At 39.5% G+C, this 15,208-nt stretch overlaps 1 protein-coding gene across 1 annotated transcript in view; it reads right to left on the minus strand.

The window, feature by feature from the left end:
• The window catches only part of LOC126252267 (uncharacterized), a 640,413-nt gene that overhangs the window by 124,165 nt on the left and 501,040 nt on the right, over positions 1-15,208 (minus strand). The window contains exons 5-7 of the mRNA XM_049953140.1: positions 10,434-10,567; positions 7,844-8,088; positions 978-2,114 (exon numbers count right to left, since the gene is read on the minus strand). Coding sequence (XP_049809097.1) covers positions 978-2,114; positions 7,844-8,088; positions 10,434-10,567 — 1,516 coding nt within the window. The remainder of the gene's footprint in view (positions 1-977; positions 2,115-7,843; positions 8,089-10,433; positions 10,568-15,208) is intronic.

Consider the following 15,208-nt stretch of genomic DNA (forward strand, 5'->3'; position numbering starts at 1 on the left):
AAAATAAAGGGTGACAGAAATGAAAACGATGGTTTCAGTGTGAGGGCCCATAAAGTTACCACGAGCCCATTGCACTCAAATGAGGAACTGCAGAGTATCTATAAACTGCATGTTGCCTTGTTTTTGCTTAGATTAATGTAACAGCACTACTGAGATATTGAGTAACTCCCTGTAAAGGAAAGCCAGTCTTCTTGACCACCCATATCAAAAAAGGGGATACACCTTTCTGGGTCAGACAGACTAAATGTAAACTTAATCAGCTATCATAGAGAACATAATAAGGTCCCAGAATTATTCATCATTGACAATATTAATGTTTATGGTAAAGATAGTTTAATTTGATATTAGTAATAGTGAAAGCCAATGTTGCACATGAAATACATATGAAAAAGAAAAACTGAATGACAACGTGGCTTATGTTTTTCTGTCAACAACTCTGACAAATGTAGTTAACAATATACTTACTTAAAACATGGTGGTTCTCAATAACATTACAAATAAAGAACAATGAACAAAAGCAGTGGGCATACAGTCTACATTACTTTAAAGTAACTGTTCAAGTAATGAGTAACTTACTACTTTTCTCTTTAAATCATATTAGCTTCCAAAAAGACATTTAGCTTTGAAAGATGAGAACTTAAAATTTTTCACTAGTGTGTTTCTTTAACATACAATCCTGTGTCCAGTCCGTGATTTGTTCACCTCCCCATCTTTCTCATCCTTATTTAAGTTCTCTACTGCCACACAAGTGTGATCCATAAACATAATCTATAAAAATTACTTTACGAATAAGACAAGGCATACACTAACTGTATCAGCCACCAAATAATCATACACTATGTTGATGAATAACTAAAATCCGTTTTCAAAAATGAGGTAAAACTGAATACGTAATTTCTTTTAAGTCTGTTAAAAAGCTTTATCACTTATTTTCAATATGCAGTTAAACAACAGGTGATGGAAAGTGTGCAACTTACCTCTGATCTGGCTGCTGGAGATTCTGGAATGCAAATTCTGACTGAGAATTGGCAAATTCTCGTCTGCGGTCAATGGCAGGTATGTTTTCATGAATGCGTGTCAGTGTAGTCACAAAGGGTGTCTTGCCTGTTCCAGGTCTGTTTGCAGCAGGAACACTTCTCACTTGAGAATTTGCACTCTCAATGGGCATCACAGGACTGTACGGTAACTTTGCACTGAGAGAGTTATGTTGTGACCTATTTACACTCCTGTCCTCACATGGTTCAGATGATGCTCTTTCAAATGGCAGTATGTGCTCTGCCACACTGCGGTTACTGCTGTCCTCACTACCACATGCTGAGGACTGCCGCTCAGCATCCACATCAGACTTAACACGACGGAGACTCTGATGCAAGGGTCTCACATGATTAACTCTTGCACTAGTGGTTCTCACTGGGGATTCCTGTCTTTCATCACTAGGTGGAGCAATTTGTGACGGTAGTGACGAAGCAGAATTAGTTGGTGGCCACACTGGACGTTGAAATTTCTGTGGTCTGGCATAGAATTCCCTAGCAATAATTGCCCTGCTTTGTGAATTCTGGGCTGCAGTCTGTGGATGATTTTGGTAACACTGATTTTGCTGCTGTTGTTGGTACTGAAGTTGCTGCTGTTGATGAATTTGTTGTTGGTGATGGAGGTGGTGTTGCTGCTGCTGATGATTATGATGGAGCTGCTGTTGCTGTTGTTGCTGCTGCTGATGATGATGCTGTTGCTGATTTCTGACCACATTTTCAAGGACACTCCATGAAATGGGTTGATTAGGCCGCCTCAAAAATTCTTCTTTCTGTTCAAAGCTCTTCCGTATCCTGTCAATGATAATTGAATCATCACTGCTGCGTCCCCCTGTAAGCGTAGATGTAGATCCGTACAGGCTGTCTTTACTGTCCGAAGGTGTAAGATAGTCTGTACTTGGAAGAGAGCTAGATGACTCTCTGCGACTGCCTCCTCCTCCCCCTCCTCCTCCCCCTCCGCCATCTCCACCGTCCAGGCTTCGCCGGCAACCAGGCAGCTGAAGATAGCTATCCTGACTACCGAAAGGCTGACTTTCTGGAACTTGTGAGGAAGGATTCTCTGGTCCTACCCTGCTGTTTGTTGCCCTATGAAAATAAAGTATTCATTAAAGTTACAGCAAGGACCAAGCAATTCAAAATGGGTGAATTAATTACAAGAATATTTTAATAACTGTATAAGGAAGATCAAGCATCCTGGAAACTGACACACAAAGTGACAAAGAAAAGATAATGAATAACAAAAAGGTACAAGAAACTGATATGTCAATAACCTGAGAAAAAGAGATCTTTAATGATATTCTGTGACACTCAGACAACATAGATGTAAAGGCACTGACAGGTGCAATGTACACACAAAACCTTGAAGAACTGACAAAGGTAAGCTTTGAAAGTGATTTTATATTACTATTCAGGACAGGATCAATGGGAGGAAAGGTGGTCTATGAAGTTACTGAAGTGAACCTTCGTGTTAGAACAGCTCTCATGAAATGACACAAAGTATATCTCAGATTTTGTTCAGTTTCAGTGAAAGACAACTTAGTAATGAGGCGGTACATGAAATGCCAAGACTTTAGTCATCTGGCAAAATATTGTGATCAACAAGCAGCAATTTATGGACACTATGGGGAATGAAGTCACAGTATAAAAAGACAGCAGTAAAATTAGCAGTGTGTTCATGTTGTATAAATATAGGGACTGAAAGTGACTGGAGAACAAAAAGGCAACAAAGCACCAACAAAAAAGTCAGGAAAAAAGTTTTTGGTGAAAGCTCTGAACAGTGTGGTACAACAGGGAAGCAACCTTACAGATGTAAGCAGGAGTGATGTATGATACAAGTGAGCAGAATCTGGTGATGAACTGGGCAACTGCATGTAGAATGTGACAGCACACAAACCTGAGGAAGATACTATGCTGCCTACAGATGTACAAGAAGATTTGTCAATGCAGGATATTATGAATCTATGACAAAAACAGGATGAGATTCAGAGCCACTTCATACTGGAAACAAAGACCTATTAACAACATAGAACACCGAACAGATCAGCGACAATTTATGACAGTATAGGGAATGTGACACCTCTGCAGGCTGGAAGAGCCAATGACTTGCTACACCTGGTAAAGAATATGCACCCAAAAGGAGAGTATATTACTTTTCCTGAACCTGGTATCATAGATAGGATCCATCTTAAAATGAAAAATTTGCCAACAGAAATGGAACACTGATGACTCTACTGAAACAGGTTTCTGCGAGCAGGAATTGATTATATACCTTCAATATGTTGTACAAGCAGTCTGTCATCAAGGATGGTCATGTAGCATGGGATTGAATTCATTCCCAATTAACATAAATATAGTACAGCTTAATACCATGAGATGTGCCAGTGTACTACATGACAATAGAAAAGTGGCAGAAGAGTTCAAGTTAGTACACTGTTCTTGGAGACAGGAAAGGTTTACAATATGCCAAAAACTGTCCAGACAGTCATCCAACAGCAACGTCCTATGGCAGCAATAATACTATTTAACAAGGCCACTGCAGGTGATAAAAATTTGACAGTATTGTACAGAACATGTAACCTGTGCGGAAATGTTAAACAGAAAGGAGAGTTACATCCTTATTTCCATGTATTTTCAATTTAGTGATGATATGGATGATTATCAGCTAAGGGTAAAGGATATTGGTCACCTAGAGAAAAATAAGCCTCTTGCGTCTACATCACTGACACAAAAGCGAAGTCAGTGTTGTGACGTAGCCGCCTAACTATTGATTGTGGAAGGAAACCAGAAAAAACCATCATAGAACTGAACCTGAAGGAATTGAACACACCTCACCATCTGCCACCCTAGGAAGGGAGGGTCGGAGCACTGTCACAGACAGATTTCAATCTGGCAAATACAACAGAGGCATGCCATGTGAAAGGTTGAGCATGAAATGACATCACATCATCATAATATCACACACTATATCACCACTAAAAGGGAAATCCAAACACCACAGAGAATGTGCTTGCAAGGCCCAAATACAACGTCAAGGAGGCTAATTGTGAAGAACTAAGAAGGGTGTTTCAGTGTCTCGGAAGTCTATTGCTAATCAATTATGTAGATTTTAAAGTGCAAGAAGTGACAGTAGCTATAAACAGAGAAATGGAGGTGTCAAACCTACCAGCAGAGATGCTTCTATGGGAGTACCTTGCACCTGGACCAAGGCACTGCATAAAATTGAGATGAGAAACAAAAAGAGCCAGAAAGCCATGCCACAGCAGTGTGACTAAAAAGAAAGACTCCACAGGCTGCATACATACAGGCATGTTAAACAAAATTTTAAGCAATAGTCATGGGAAATAAAAATGGAACAATGGTAACAATTTGTAAAGACTAACTTAAAAACAGTTCCCTGGGAGTAAGAAAACATTCTACAAGAAAACATGTTCACCAATATAATTGCGTAGGCTTCCGCAACCAGAGTCAGTAAACATAAAAGTTTACTGGGTATGGTACCATGTCATAATGTAAAAAACTACTGCTCCTGGAGAAAAATCAATGTTTCAGCCATAGTTGCAGTGGCCTCCTTCTGGGTCTACTGATCAAGAACAAGGCAGCTGCAACCATGGCCGAAACGTTGGTTTTTCTCCAGCAGCAGTAGTTTTATACATTATGACATGGTACCATACCCAGAAAACTTTTATGTCGATGCTCACCAATAGTCTAGTCCATCCTCAAAAGAAATGATAGGACGGTAACAAAGCTGGAAACAGTCCACTGCCCTGCTAAGTAAAACAGTGAATCCTAACAATAAAGAAGATGAGACAGAAGACCAGCACAGGTTAAGAACAATTATGGGAATGAACACTGCAATTTTGAACATCATACAGATGAGGCAAGCAGAAAAGGTACAATGGTGGGCAAAATAATAATGATCGAAAATAAGCAATTTTGACTCTTGCGAAAACAATCTGAGCATACCACCAATTTATTGTAGCGTCAGTTGTATATGGTACAAGCGTTTGGAGTCATAGATTTCAGCTTGGAAGCCATCTTTGTTAGTCAGAAGAGTTCAAAGAGGAGTACTATTAAGATTAAGATTAACCAAATTATGCACTGTTAGTAATTCTAGGAATATCACCACTGGACACGGAAATCAGGAAAAAGGGGATCCTATAATGGTTCAAGAAGGGCACTCAAATGAAAGTACAAAGGATACTTGGAAACAGGGACCAATATGAAAAAATAAATACAAGATCAAATATTTAACTGTGGAAAAATGAGTGGGCACTTCAGGTGAAAACAGGAGAACATATGAATTTCTCCCTAACATCTGAGAGAGACTAAAAATGAAATTTCTTCACCTGTCAAGTGGACTGATACATTAACTGACCAGCCATGGACCATAAGCTACACATCTGTAGAAAAACAAAAGGCAGACCAATGACTGTTGCACCTATGACACTGTGGACACTCCGAATAATATGTTGAGAAACTTTGTATCCTACAATTAATCAGTGGGTAATGGTTGTCAGGCATTAAGAATGCTGGGTCCCAAAACAGCACTGAGGAATGGGTCAATCTCATGCATGTTGGATAGCACTGCACACACAGAATCCAGGATGCAAAGGACAACTTCATGAAGCATTCAACCACATGTCAACATGCTAACGGCTTGGCTAGATGATATACTCTACAGAGGAAAAGGCAACTGAGGTTAGCAACCAGTGAACGTACGAGGGTTGACAAGTAATGCCTTCACCTTCATAACTCTTCAACAGTTGGTAGCATTGATGTGCGGCAGGTACTGGCTTGTTCCGTAGCCTCTTCTCTACAGCTCCAGTTGCTGGGACACCCTATCATTGAACGGTTGTGTTGTTACAGTGTAAAGTGTGGAACACTGCGCAGACGGTCGGTCAATGCGATTTAAGCAATGTGCGGTCATTGAATTCTTGACAGCAGAAGGTGTCACCCCAAAGGAGATTCGTCAGAGAATGAAAGCAGTTTATGATAATTGTGTTGATGTGAGTACTGTACATCATTGGGTGAGTAAGTTTAACGATGCTGAGGTGGTAACATCTGACCTGCGTGACAAACAAAAAGTTGGACGTCCTGTGACAGCAACCACCGAATTTCACAAGCAAAATGTTGACAGACTGATTCAGGACAATAGTTGTATCACTCAGAGAGAAATTACAAGCGCAGTCAGCATTTTACACGAACGTATGGGTCACACTATTGCTTTGCTTGGCTATCAGAAGATCTGTGCACAATGGGTACCCCGGATGCTGACTCCTAAAATGAAAGTGCGCAGAATTGAAATTTGCTAGGAACTCCTCTTCCAGCTGTTCCCGATAATGAAAGAGAATCTGCGGGGTCATCATTATGCTTCTGATGAAGATGTTATGAGAATTGTGAGACCGTGGCTGCGGAAACAGAGTGTAGACTTCTTCCGTGACGGCTTCAGAAAACTTTTTCATTGTTGGCAGAAATGTATCGAACTGGCTGGTGATTATGTGAAAAACTGAATATTGATAATTAAAGATCACATTCTATGGATTATTTCTGCATTTGATTTATTAAAATATTCCCATCCAAACCCAATAAACAAAGGTGGAGGCATTACTTTTCATTCAACCCTCGTAGCAGTTTTTCAAGACCTTCTATCACATTGGTGCAAGTCATTATGGAAATGTGGATTCTGAGATGTTTCACTGAATTCTGGAATCACTTGTTACAGTGACATGCTGCTCTATACCCAAGGAAACCATCAGAAAGATTGTTAATGCAGGCAGTATGAGATGGATTCAGTAGTGGAAACAAGCATCTACAGTTTAGTTGCCCCCTAATAACCAGGATCTGTAGTAGCAATGTGTTTACAGTAGTTTTGTAGTGATACAAAGTGGTAATAGTATTAGGTTTAGTGATGTTCTCAGTAATAGCATTTCTAATTTTTTTGTTCTGTTTGTACTTACCAGCAATAAGTAATCAATATATACATTTTTATTTACTCACAAAAATGAGGGTTTTATGGCCTTTGTTACCTTTCCAGATAATAGTCTGTAATTGTGAAGGATAAACAAATAATAGAAAAGTAAATTTTATTTATTATTCATGGGGAAAGTTCAAGTACAGTAGAAAGGCAGAATTCCTCACTGCTGGTTTATTACTTGAATTGTTTTGCCAGGGAACCTTATGTATTGGTTTCGCAAGGAACACGCTTCATCCATAAACTTTTGCTATAAGAGTGACTCATTGAATGACTGGTGGGAAGAGGTGGCGAACTGATCAAGCAGCAGAACATTAACCAATTTACGTTAATTTACTGCATCGTAACGGAAAACTAGAGGATAAAAACAAAGTTCATTTATGAATGGATGAAAATTCAAATTTCTTAAGAAAGGCAAGTGTTATTTCATGGTAAGTGTGTATTGCATGTAATGTGCTAGAGGAGGAGACAGTACTTACATTTTAACACAATATCAACAGGGTATTAATGAAACACAGGTTAAACTGGACAAGAATGGGAGAAATTACAAGTTATTCTCTTTTTTTCATGGACAAATAAAGTCATTCACTTCAAGTGTTTAAGGAAGCCATTGACAAACCTACCAGAATTTGAGGATATGGGTAACGTCCATGAAATGCAGCTCCACTTGAAAATAACATGCCATAATACAGTCTAAAAGAAATTAGTGTATGAATGATCAACTTTACAACATTACAAAATCAAATGTAATTGAAAGAATAGCACCCAGTAGCAGACAGCTGTAAAATGCTTGTGATCATTTTATTATAAGTTACTTTTATGATATTATGTCCTGCGTACACACCTGTATCCACCCCAGTTGTCTGCACTAGTGCGACGCTCTGATCGGAAAGGGCTATGGTCACGGTCACAGCCCTCACTGGAACGTCGACTACGGAAGTCAGGATCCTGTTGCAATGGGCGGTACGGTGGAGGGGAGGCATACTGCCGCAGCGGTGGAGCCGCCTGCTGCAGCATGCCACGGCCAGGTGAGTGCAGCCGTGATGGCCGCCGGTTTGTCTCAGGGTTGTGCGCCGTCTCACCGAAGTACTGCCAATAAATATTTATCAAAAGCTAAACTGCATTAGGAAGTTAAACTGGAATTATATTTAGTTTAATGGAGATATTAATTTTAATGTTCACAGTACAAATTCTGTAAAACAACTTTCAGTTACTCATTCGGAGGGAAAATCAACTAGACAATATTTTTTGAAGTTTTCTGTTGAGAGTTGGCGTGAACGGCATTACTTGGAACATAATACACCTAATACAACTTAAATAATTTTACTAAGGCGTCAAGTCAAAACAGAAAGCACATTTCAGACAAACATCAAAACATTGGAAACTACAGCTTTCAGAATCAGTCAAATTGTTACATGTGCATGTGAAACCACCATCTAATTGTAATATTTATATTATATCACAGGATGTGTTTAGGGAAGCTGCAGGTGTTTTCATTGAATAATTATGATACAATGCTGTATTCTGTGACTCAAACGAAGAAAAAATTTACTCCAGTCAGAAAATCAGTAGTTCAGAACAATTCTGCATTACATGCATTGTGGATGTCATTCACAAAACAAACAAACAAACAAACACAGGTTGTTACAGATTTAATAATCTAAGAGCACAATCAGAGTTCATTATGTAATGTAGCACTATAACAAAAAACTATGTTTACAGTTTTTTAGGTTCTGTCACAGGGTTTGGTTTGTTTTTGTAAATGCTAGCAAGCTACAAAACACTAGTAAAAAATAAAGAGAGAAAATGGCAATTAAGGATTTTCAGTGGTTTGACTGAAAGACAGATTCATAAGACTATTAATGCCTGTGTATTTTTTAATTTACTGTTTTTATGTGTGGACTCCAAGTGAGCATAATAAATTGCTTGAATGAAAAAATGATTCCAATCATCCAGTGGGCATCTGATGATAAAAATGCTGCCAATACAAAGGACAGAACTATCTTGTATTTGCACACTTTGGACACTGCACCTTATAAAGCTGCTGTTCTCACAGATCATCCAAACCCCGATTTGTGCATATAAGCCTAGAGAGCAACAGCACTAGTAAGCTGTTAGATTAAGTGATGACCAGAATGTTCAGTTAAAGGCTGCGGCATATAGTGTCCTCTGAAGTATGATTATACAAGAGATGGCTATCAGTAAGAATAAATGTCTATAATCAATAACAGCCTACGTATAAGAAAGTTAAATTCAATTTCCTGGTCCACACTCTATCCTGATTTAGGGCAACAGAGAAAGAAAAGTTCCACGATACAGTGAATAACAAATGTATAATGGCAGGGGTGTTACAACATGTCATGCTAGAAGGCAGGTGATGCAGCACCTTTTAGCAAGTTGTAAAAATGTACTTCTTTAATGCATTTAGGGGGGTGTGGAACACAAAGAGAAGAAATTTGCCTGCCCTCTCCCCCCCAACTCCCCAGACATGGAGAGGGAGGGGGGATTCCTGTAAGGACAATGAGACTGTAGACTGATGATGTGAAGCATATTTGGAGATAATTGGAATCTTCAAAGACAGCGGTCAGGTTTATGCTTGTTCTGCAAATGTAGGTCACGCATTCTCCGACAGCCGACGAGTGTTCAGTAGTGTGCCGAGTGCCCTGCTGTGAATTTCATAGCCAATGTGAGCATTAAACATAATTGTAGTTATGTATTTACTGAATTTTTATTCCATTTGTTGCAATCTGTCATCGCCGAATGTTGTGGTAAATGACAAATTCCACACAAGCAACCGAGAGACATAATTTGTAGGAAACCCGCTTTCTTCAAATGCAAAGATGTGTATGCGCAACATACAACTGTCACTTGGAACCAACAACTATGTGAGTCATGCCTATGCCTACACCTGTGCAAATGGCAATCACTCGTGAATCTGACTGTAGTGTAACACGGTGATCAGGGTGGAGATGGGTCGGGACACAATCTTGTCGAGGACTGTGGTATCAAACTATGGATTACAAGAGCGATTCCCATGTACGCAAATCAAATAAGAATCTTTTCTTGAGATCAGGCAGATGGGGGAGGGGGGGGGGAGGCAAGGGGGGTGTCGAGGAATAGCACAGGCTGTGAAGCAGTCACTGACATCAAGCATATTGGCCAATGACTATTCATATGGGTGGACGACTAATACTGGTTACATTCATATGAAAGCCTGCACATACCTAAGTAGTGTATAACATGATTAGTTTCAGTGTAAAACCTACACCCACACTTTCTTCTCTGATTCCTCCTCTGTTTTATGCCCCTCTCTCCCCCTCAACCTACTCGTGTGTGTGTGGGGGGGGGGGGGGGGCGGGGGGGGGGGTCATTCAGTAATTGAAGAAAAAAGATATAGTACAGTGCATTCATTTTCAACCACTTTAATCACAAACCAGCTGCAGTAAGTCGTTTTCCTTAGGCACGACAAGCAGGTGCAGGAAGTTTCCGCTGTGTTGTATAGTCTGCACCACCTGCGCGTAGCTACAGCCTGTCACTGCCAAACCATTCACACTGATGATGCGATCCCCTGCAAGTCAAAAATAGCCAAATAAAGACATAACAAAACCCTTCACATCCTTATAAGAATTATGAAACATTAGAGTTTTTTTAAGATGGCAGTATTTTACAGCTTTTAAATATTTTTGAAAACTCGCAACTGGCACAATACTGCAAATACCAGATTCAATCACAGAATAAACTATCCTCAGATATAAAAATTACATTAATTATGGGCAATGGATCCAAACACGACAATTTGTATCTAGATCAAAGTTATACATTACTGCATCAAAATTAGAGTATACAGGAAAGTAAATGGCTTATACATAGATAATATGTTAAAAGGGCAAATTCAGTATAGAATATGATGCAAATTCCACTATGCTGTGCAGTTTTAGCTGTTTCTCAAAGTCAATGACACTAATTAAACTGTGGCAGTGCTCCTCAAATCCTCCTTTGTAAAGGAAAATATGGAAATGTAATTCAGTACTTCAACTTTTGCTTTGCTACCCTCAATTTCGGTTTTTGATTCATCAACAACTGAATTTCGTGCCACTGATAGTCTTTACATATATGCAGAATTTATTTGAGTTTCGAAAGAGATCTTTTGATAAGGCTCTTCCACATTACCCGTTGAAAGTTTCACACACAGCCCATTTGATAACCGAATGCATTTCATTTAGCATCTCTCTATATATAGCCCTATACTTTCTCTTATGCCTACAGTGCAGTGGTTGTGGCTTCTTTACAAAGACAGTATATATATTCCTTTCATCATGAACGGTTCGATTAGCTACATATCTATCCAGTGCTTGGTCAAATATTCTACAAAACTTCCTAAAGGTTCTGAAGTCTTCCTTTAGATATTACACTATGGCCTCAATCTGCATTATTGAATGTTTAAACAATGGGAAGTTGAGGATGGAATAATGACAGTATTATGAAAAGGATAAATCCTATTCACAATATAGCGGAGAAGTTGAATTGCAGACAGGCACAACAAAGAGACTGCTAAACAAGTAAGCTTTCGAACTTCCTGGCAGATTAAAACTGTGTGCCGGACCGAGACTCGAACTCGGGACCTTTGCCTTTCATGGGCAAGTGCTCTACCAACTGAGCTACCCAAGCACGACTCACGCCCCGTCCTCACAGCTTTACTTCTGCCAGTACCTCGTCTCCTACCTTCCAGGCTTTACAGAAGCTCTCCTCGATCTCAACTGCGTTTAAATAGCTTTTAACTGCAACGAACACACCACCTCCCATAGCATCAGTCCTATCCTTCCTAAACACTGTCCAATCTGAGTTCAAAATTTCACTGTTATTTATGTCTGGTTTCAACCAGCTATCGGTACCTAAAACAATATTGGCATTACTACTGTTTATTTCGCAGCATAACTCGGGGATCTTGCTACAGACACTTCCACAATTTACGAACATGAGATTTAGCATACTTAAATCCTTTGGAATGACCTGTTTAGGCGAAATAAAAATTTTTACTGTTGGCACACCGACATCAGTGTCATGAACTGGTAAGTTTTCAGTCTAACAGTTTGTTTCCCATGGGGAGGAACCTAATCCAAAAAACCCTCTGGTTTAGATTCTCCACTCGACTCCAAACCAGAGGTCCCCGGTTCACCCTGGGTACGATGCTGCAGACTGTCAGCTTGGCTTCCACTCATCAAGAGATGGAGGCCACCTTCGCCAATTTAGCCAGCTGTCGAAAGGACCCAAGGCTATCCTTGGAACCTCGGCGATTGGCATTGTTGGTGCCAACATGTGCAACAATCTGCAGCTGACTGCACCCCACACACTCCAGAGCTGCCGAAAGAACCTCTTCCACATCCTGGACTAGGACCCCCAGCAAGCACACCGAGTGAACGTTGGACTTCTTCCCTGCCATAGCCGCTACGTTCCTGAGGTGCTCCATGACCCGCCTCACATTGGAGCTCCCAATACCTAACAAACCCCTATCCACACATGCCTGTCCGGACCTTAATGAAGGAGCAGCCACTATCCTGGCAGAAGGGCATTCTGATCCGGCTCAGCCTCCCCCCAGCATCACATAGCATAGCAAATCTATTATCAAAGTGCATGGGATTTGGCAGAGGCCTGTGTCCCCCATGCAGCCTTCGCCTTGAGGCTCGAGATCTCAATGCAGTCCGCCACCCACAATGAGGTGAAAGTGGGCCGGCTGGCTCAGTTTATTACTGGAAAACTGATAAATTAAACAGGCAAAATTGGTAAATTAATTTTTCTTCTGTTGGCAGCCTGAGCCTCACACAATCGTCACAATCTTTTGTTTAAGAACACTGCTGTAGAAACCACATTAGTTATGTTATTTCTTGGATTTATGTTTGTTTTAGATAACAGTAAAATTATTTTCTTGTAGCTAAATTTTTAACATCATGCCATTTGGGGCTGGAATAAAAGCAGCAGCAGAATGGTCAGAGGTTACATATGATAAAGATAAAAAGGAAGATTTTTGCAAGCACTGCAATGTTGAGGTCAGTGGCAAAAGTGGAAGAATAAAAGTCATCAGAAAAAGCGCACTAAGGGAAACAACTTTTCAATTCCTCTCGAATTAAGAGATATGTGTTTCAGCTCAAAAATGTGCAACAATTGTAGTCCTGCACTGGAAATGTATTTTCCTTGTAGCTATTCCGTAGCAGCTGTAACAGTGGCACACAACCAGTAGCTCATGGCAGTCAATATTCAACTTCAGCACCACTGAAGAGGAAACAAACTAGCTTGCGGAACTTTGTAATTAAAACTAGTCATCAGCAGAAGGAACAACAGGATCTACTGATGGCAAAGTTCTTTTATTCTAGCAATGTAGTCTCCAATGCAGCTTCAAGTCAAGAATACAAGAACATGACTCAAGCCCTGTGACATAGTTACACTTGAAATTACGCAGGATATTATTTGATGAAGTTGCAGATGAGGTTGACACAAATATAAAAATTCAGCTAAAAGAGCATAACAGCAACCAGTATCCATATATACCAACAAGTGTTTCTATTAAATGCAACTCCATTCTGTGCAGAGTCTTTGAAAAATTCAATTAAAATGTATGAAGACAATTTTAAGAAAGAAGTATTTGCTGTTTGCGTTGATAATGAAAATAAAATTACAAAAAGGCAACAGTTTTTAAAAGAATACCTGCCTGACTTATGGTTGTTCAGCTGATTACCTTAATCTACTCAAAGAAGTAACACCTATGTGTGTAATAGGGCATACTGATGAAGTTCATAAGCACTTTGGGAAGCACCCTCAATTACATGGTTTGTTATGCAGCAACTCACAAATTCCACTACAGCGACTCACAAATTCTACTACACAAAATTCCCAGCATCATTTTCTACACACCTTTATTGATAATTATTTGAAATGTGTAGAAATTGTAACATAGCATTCTGAAGAAGACCTTGTAATATTATCAAAATCTTGGATAATGTTATAAATTCGAAAGACACCACTTTTCTTCTCTGATGACTGTCAGAGGTTTGTAGAGTCCTGGACCTTCTTCATGCAGACAGCACAAATATTGCACAATCTGCAGTACTATGGATCAATCTGTTTGGAAAGCATGATGCAGACTCAAATTTAAAAAAGGAACTAGCACTAGAACCCTTTCAGTGTAAGGTATAAGATTCATATGGAAAAGATTAACTGCTAAACAAGAAGAAAGTGCATAAAACTGGCTCAAAGATGCATCCAGGGTGGACTGTAAGTGTTAGGTCTTTCAGGATTGCTGATTCTGATTATTTTCCTGCAAGTACGTTTTCCCATGCAATCATAACATTGTTGCATCCAAACAAACACTGGAAGATAATGGGGCTGAAAACAGCATAAAAGGAAACTTATCAATGTGATTTATTACCCTAGTTAAATGCTTTATTTATTGCTCTGCCAGCATTGCATCCACTGAGAGACACTTTTCCACCTATGGGCTTGTTTGGTCAAATTAAGAAATGATTCAGGAGAGAAAAAAAATTTCTGTATGCTTCCAAAGAGGGGCTAAATTGTACTTTATAGTTCTTACAATTCTAACACAAGTTGCAGTTTTTTTCTTGAAGTGTAAATGTCATTTACAGTGTGTCTTACATTGCAAGCAAAGTTAAAATACAATGTTATTAAAATATATTCTTGTGACACTAAATGGTTACCTTCAATAAATGTGATGGCTCTTTTTAATTTGTGTAACACTCACTACGTAACATTTTGTATACTCATTAAATTTTCACAATTACATACACGTATTTTATTTTTATTTGTTTTTTTGATGCTAAGTTATTAAACCCTCATGTTTGTTTTTTTTTTGGGGGGGGGGGGTTGGATTATATTACAACAACCCTGTTGGCAAGACTCCCATAAATGGTGTTATATGTGCTGAAGTGCTATTTATGACTGTTTCCGATTCTGAGACTTTGTTGTGAATACTTCAGTAGTTGAGCATTATGGTTCTAATCATCTCCACTCTCTGGTACCTTTCTTTGGGTACTTCACAACCCTTTATGGCCGCACTGCACTCTGTCAGTTCATACAGACTGCAAGCAATGGTTCAAATGGCTCTGAGCACTATGGGACTTAACATCTGTGGTCATCAGTCCCCTAGAACTTGGAACTATTTAAACCTAACTAACCTAAGGACATCACACACATCCATGCC

This window comes from Schistocerca nitens, chromosome 4 (genome assembly GCF_023898315.1).
Source record: "Schistocerca nitens isolate TAMUIC-IGC-003100 chromosome 4, iqSchNite1.1, whole genome shotgun sequence".
In the NCBI taxonomy this organism is placed as follows: domain Eukaryota; kingdom Metazoa; phylum Arthropoda; class Insecta; order Orthoptera; family Acrididae; genus Schistocerca; species Schistocerca nitens.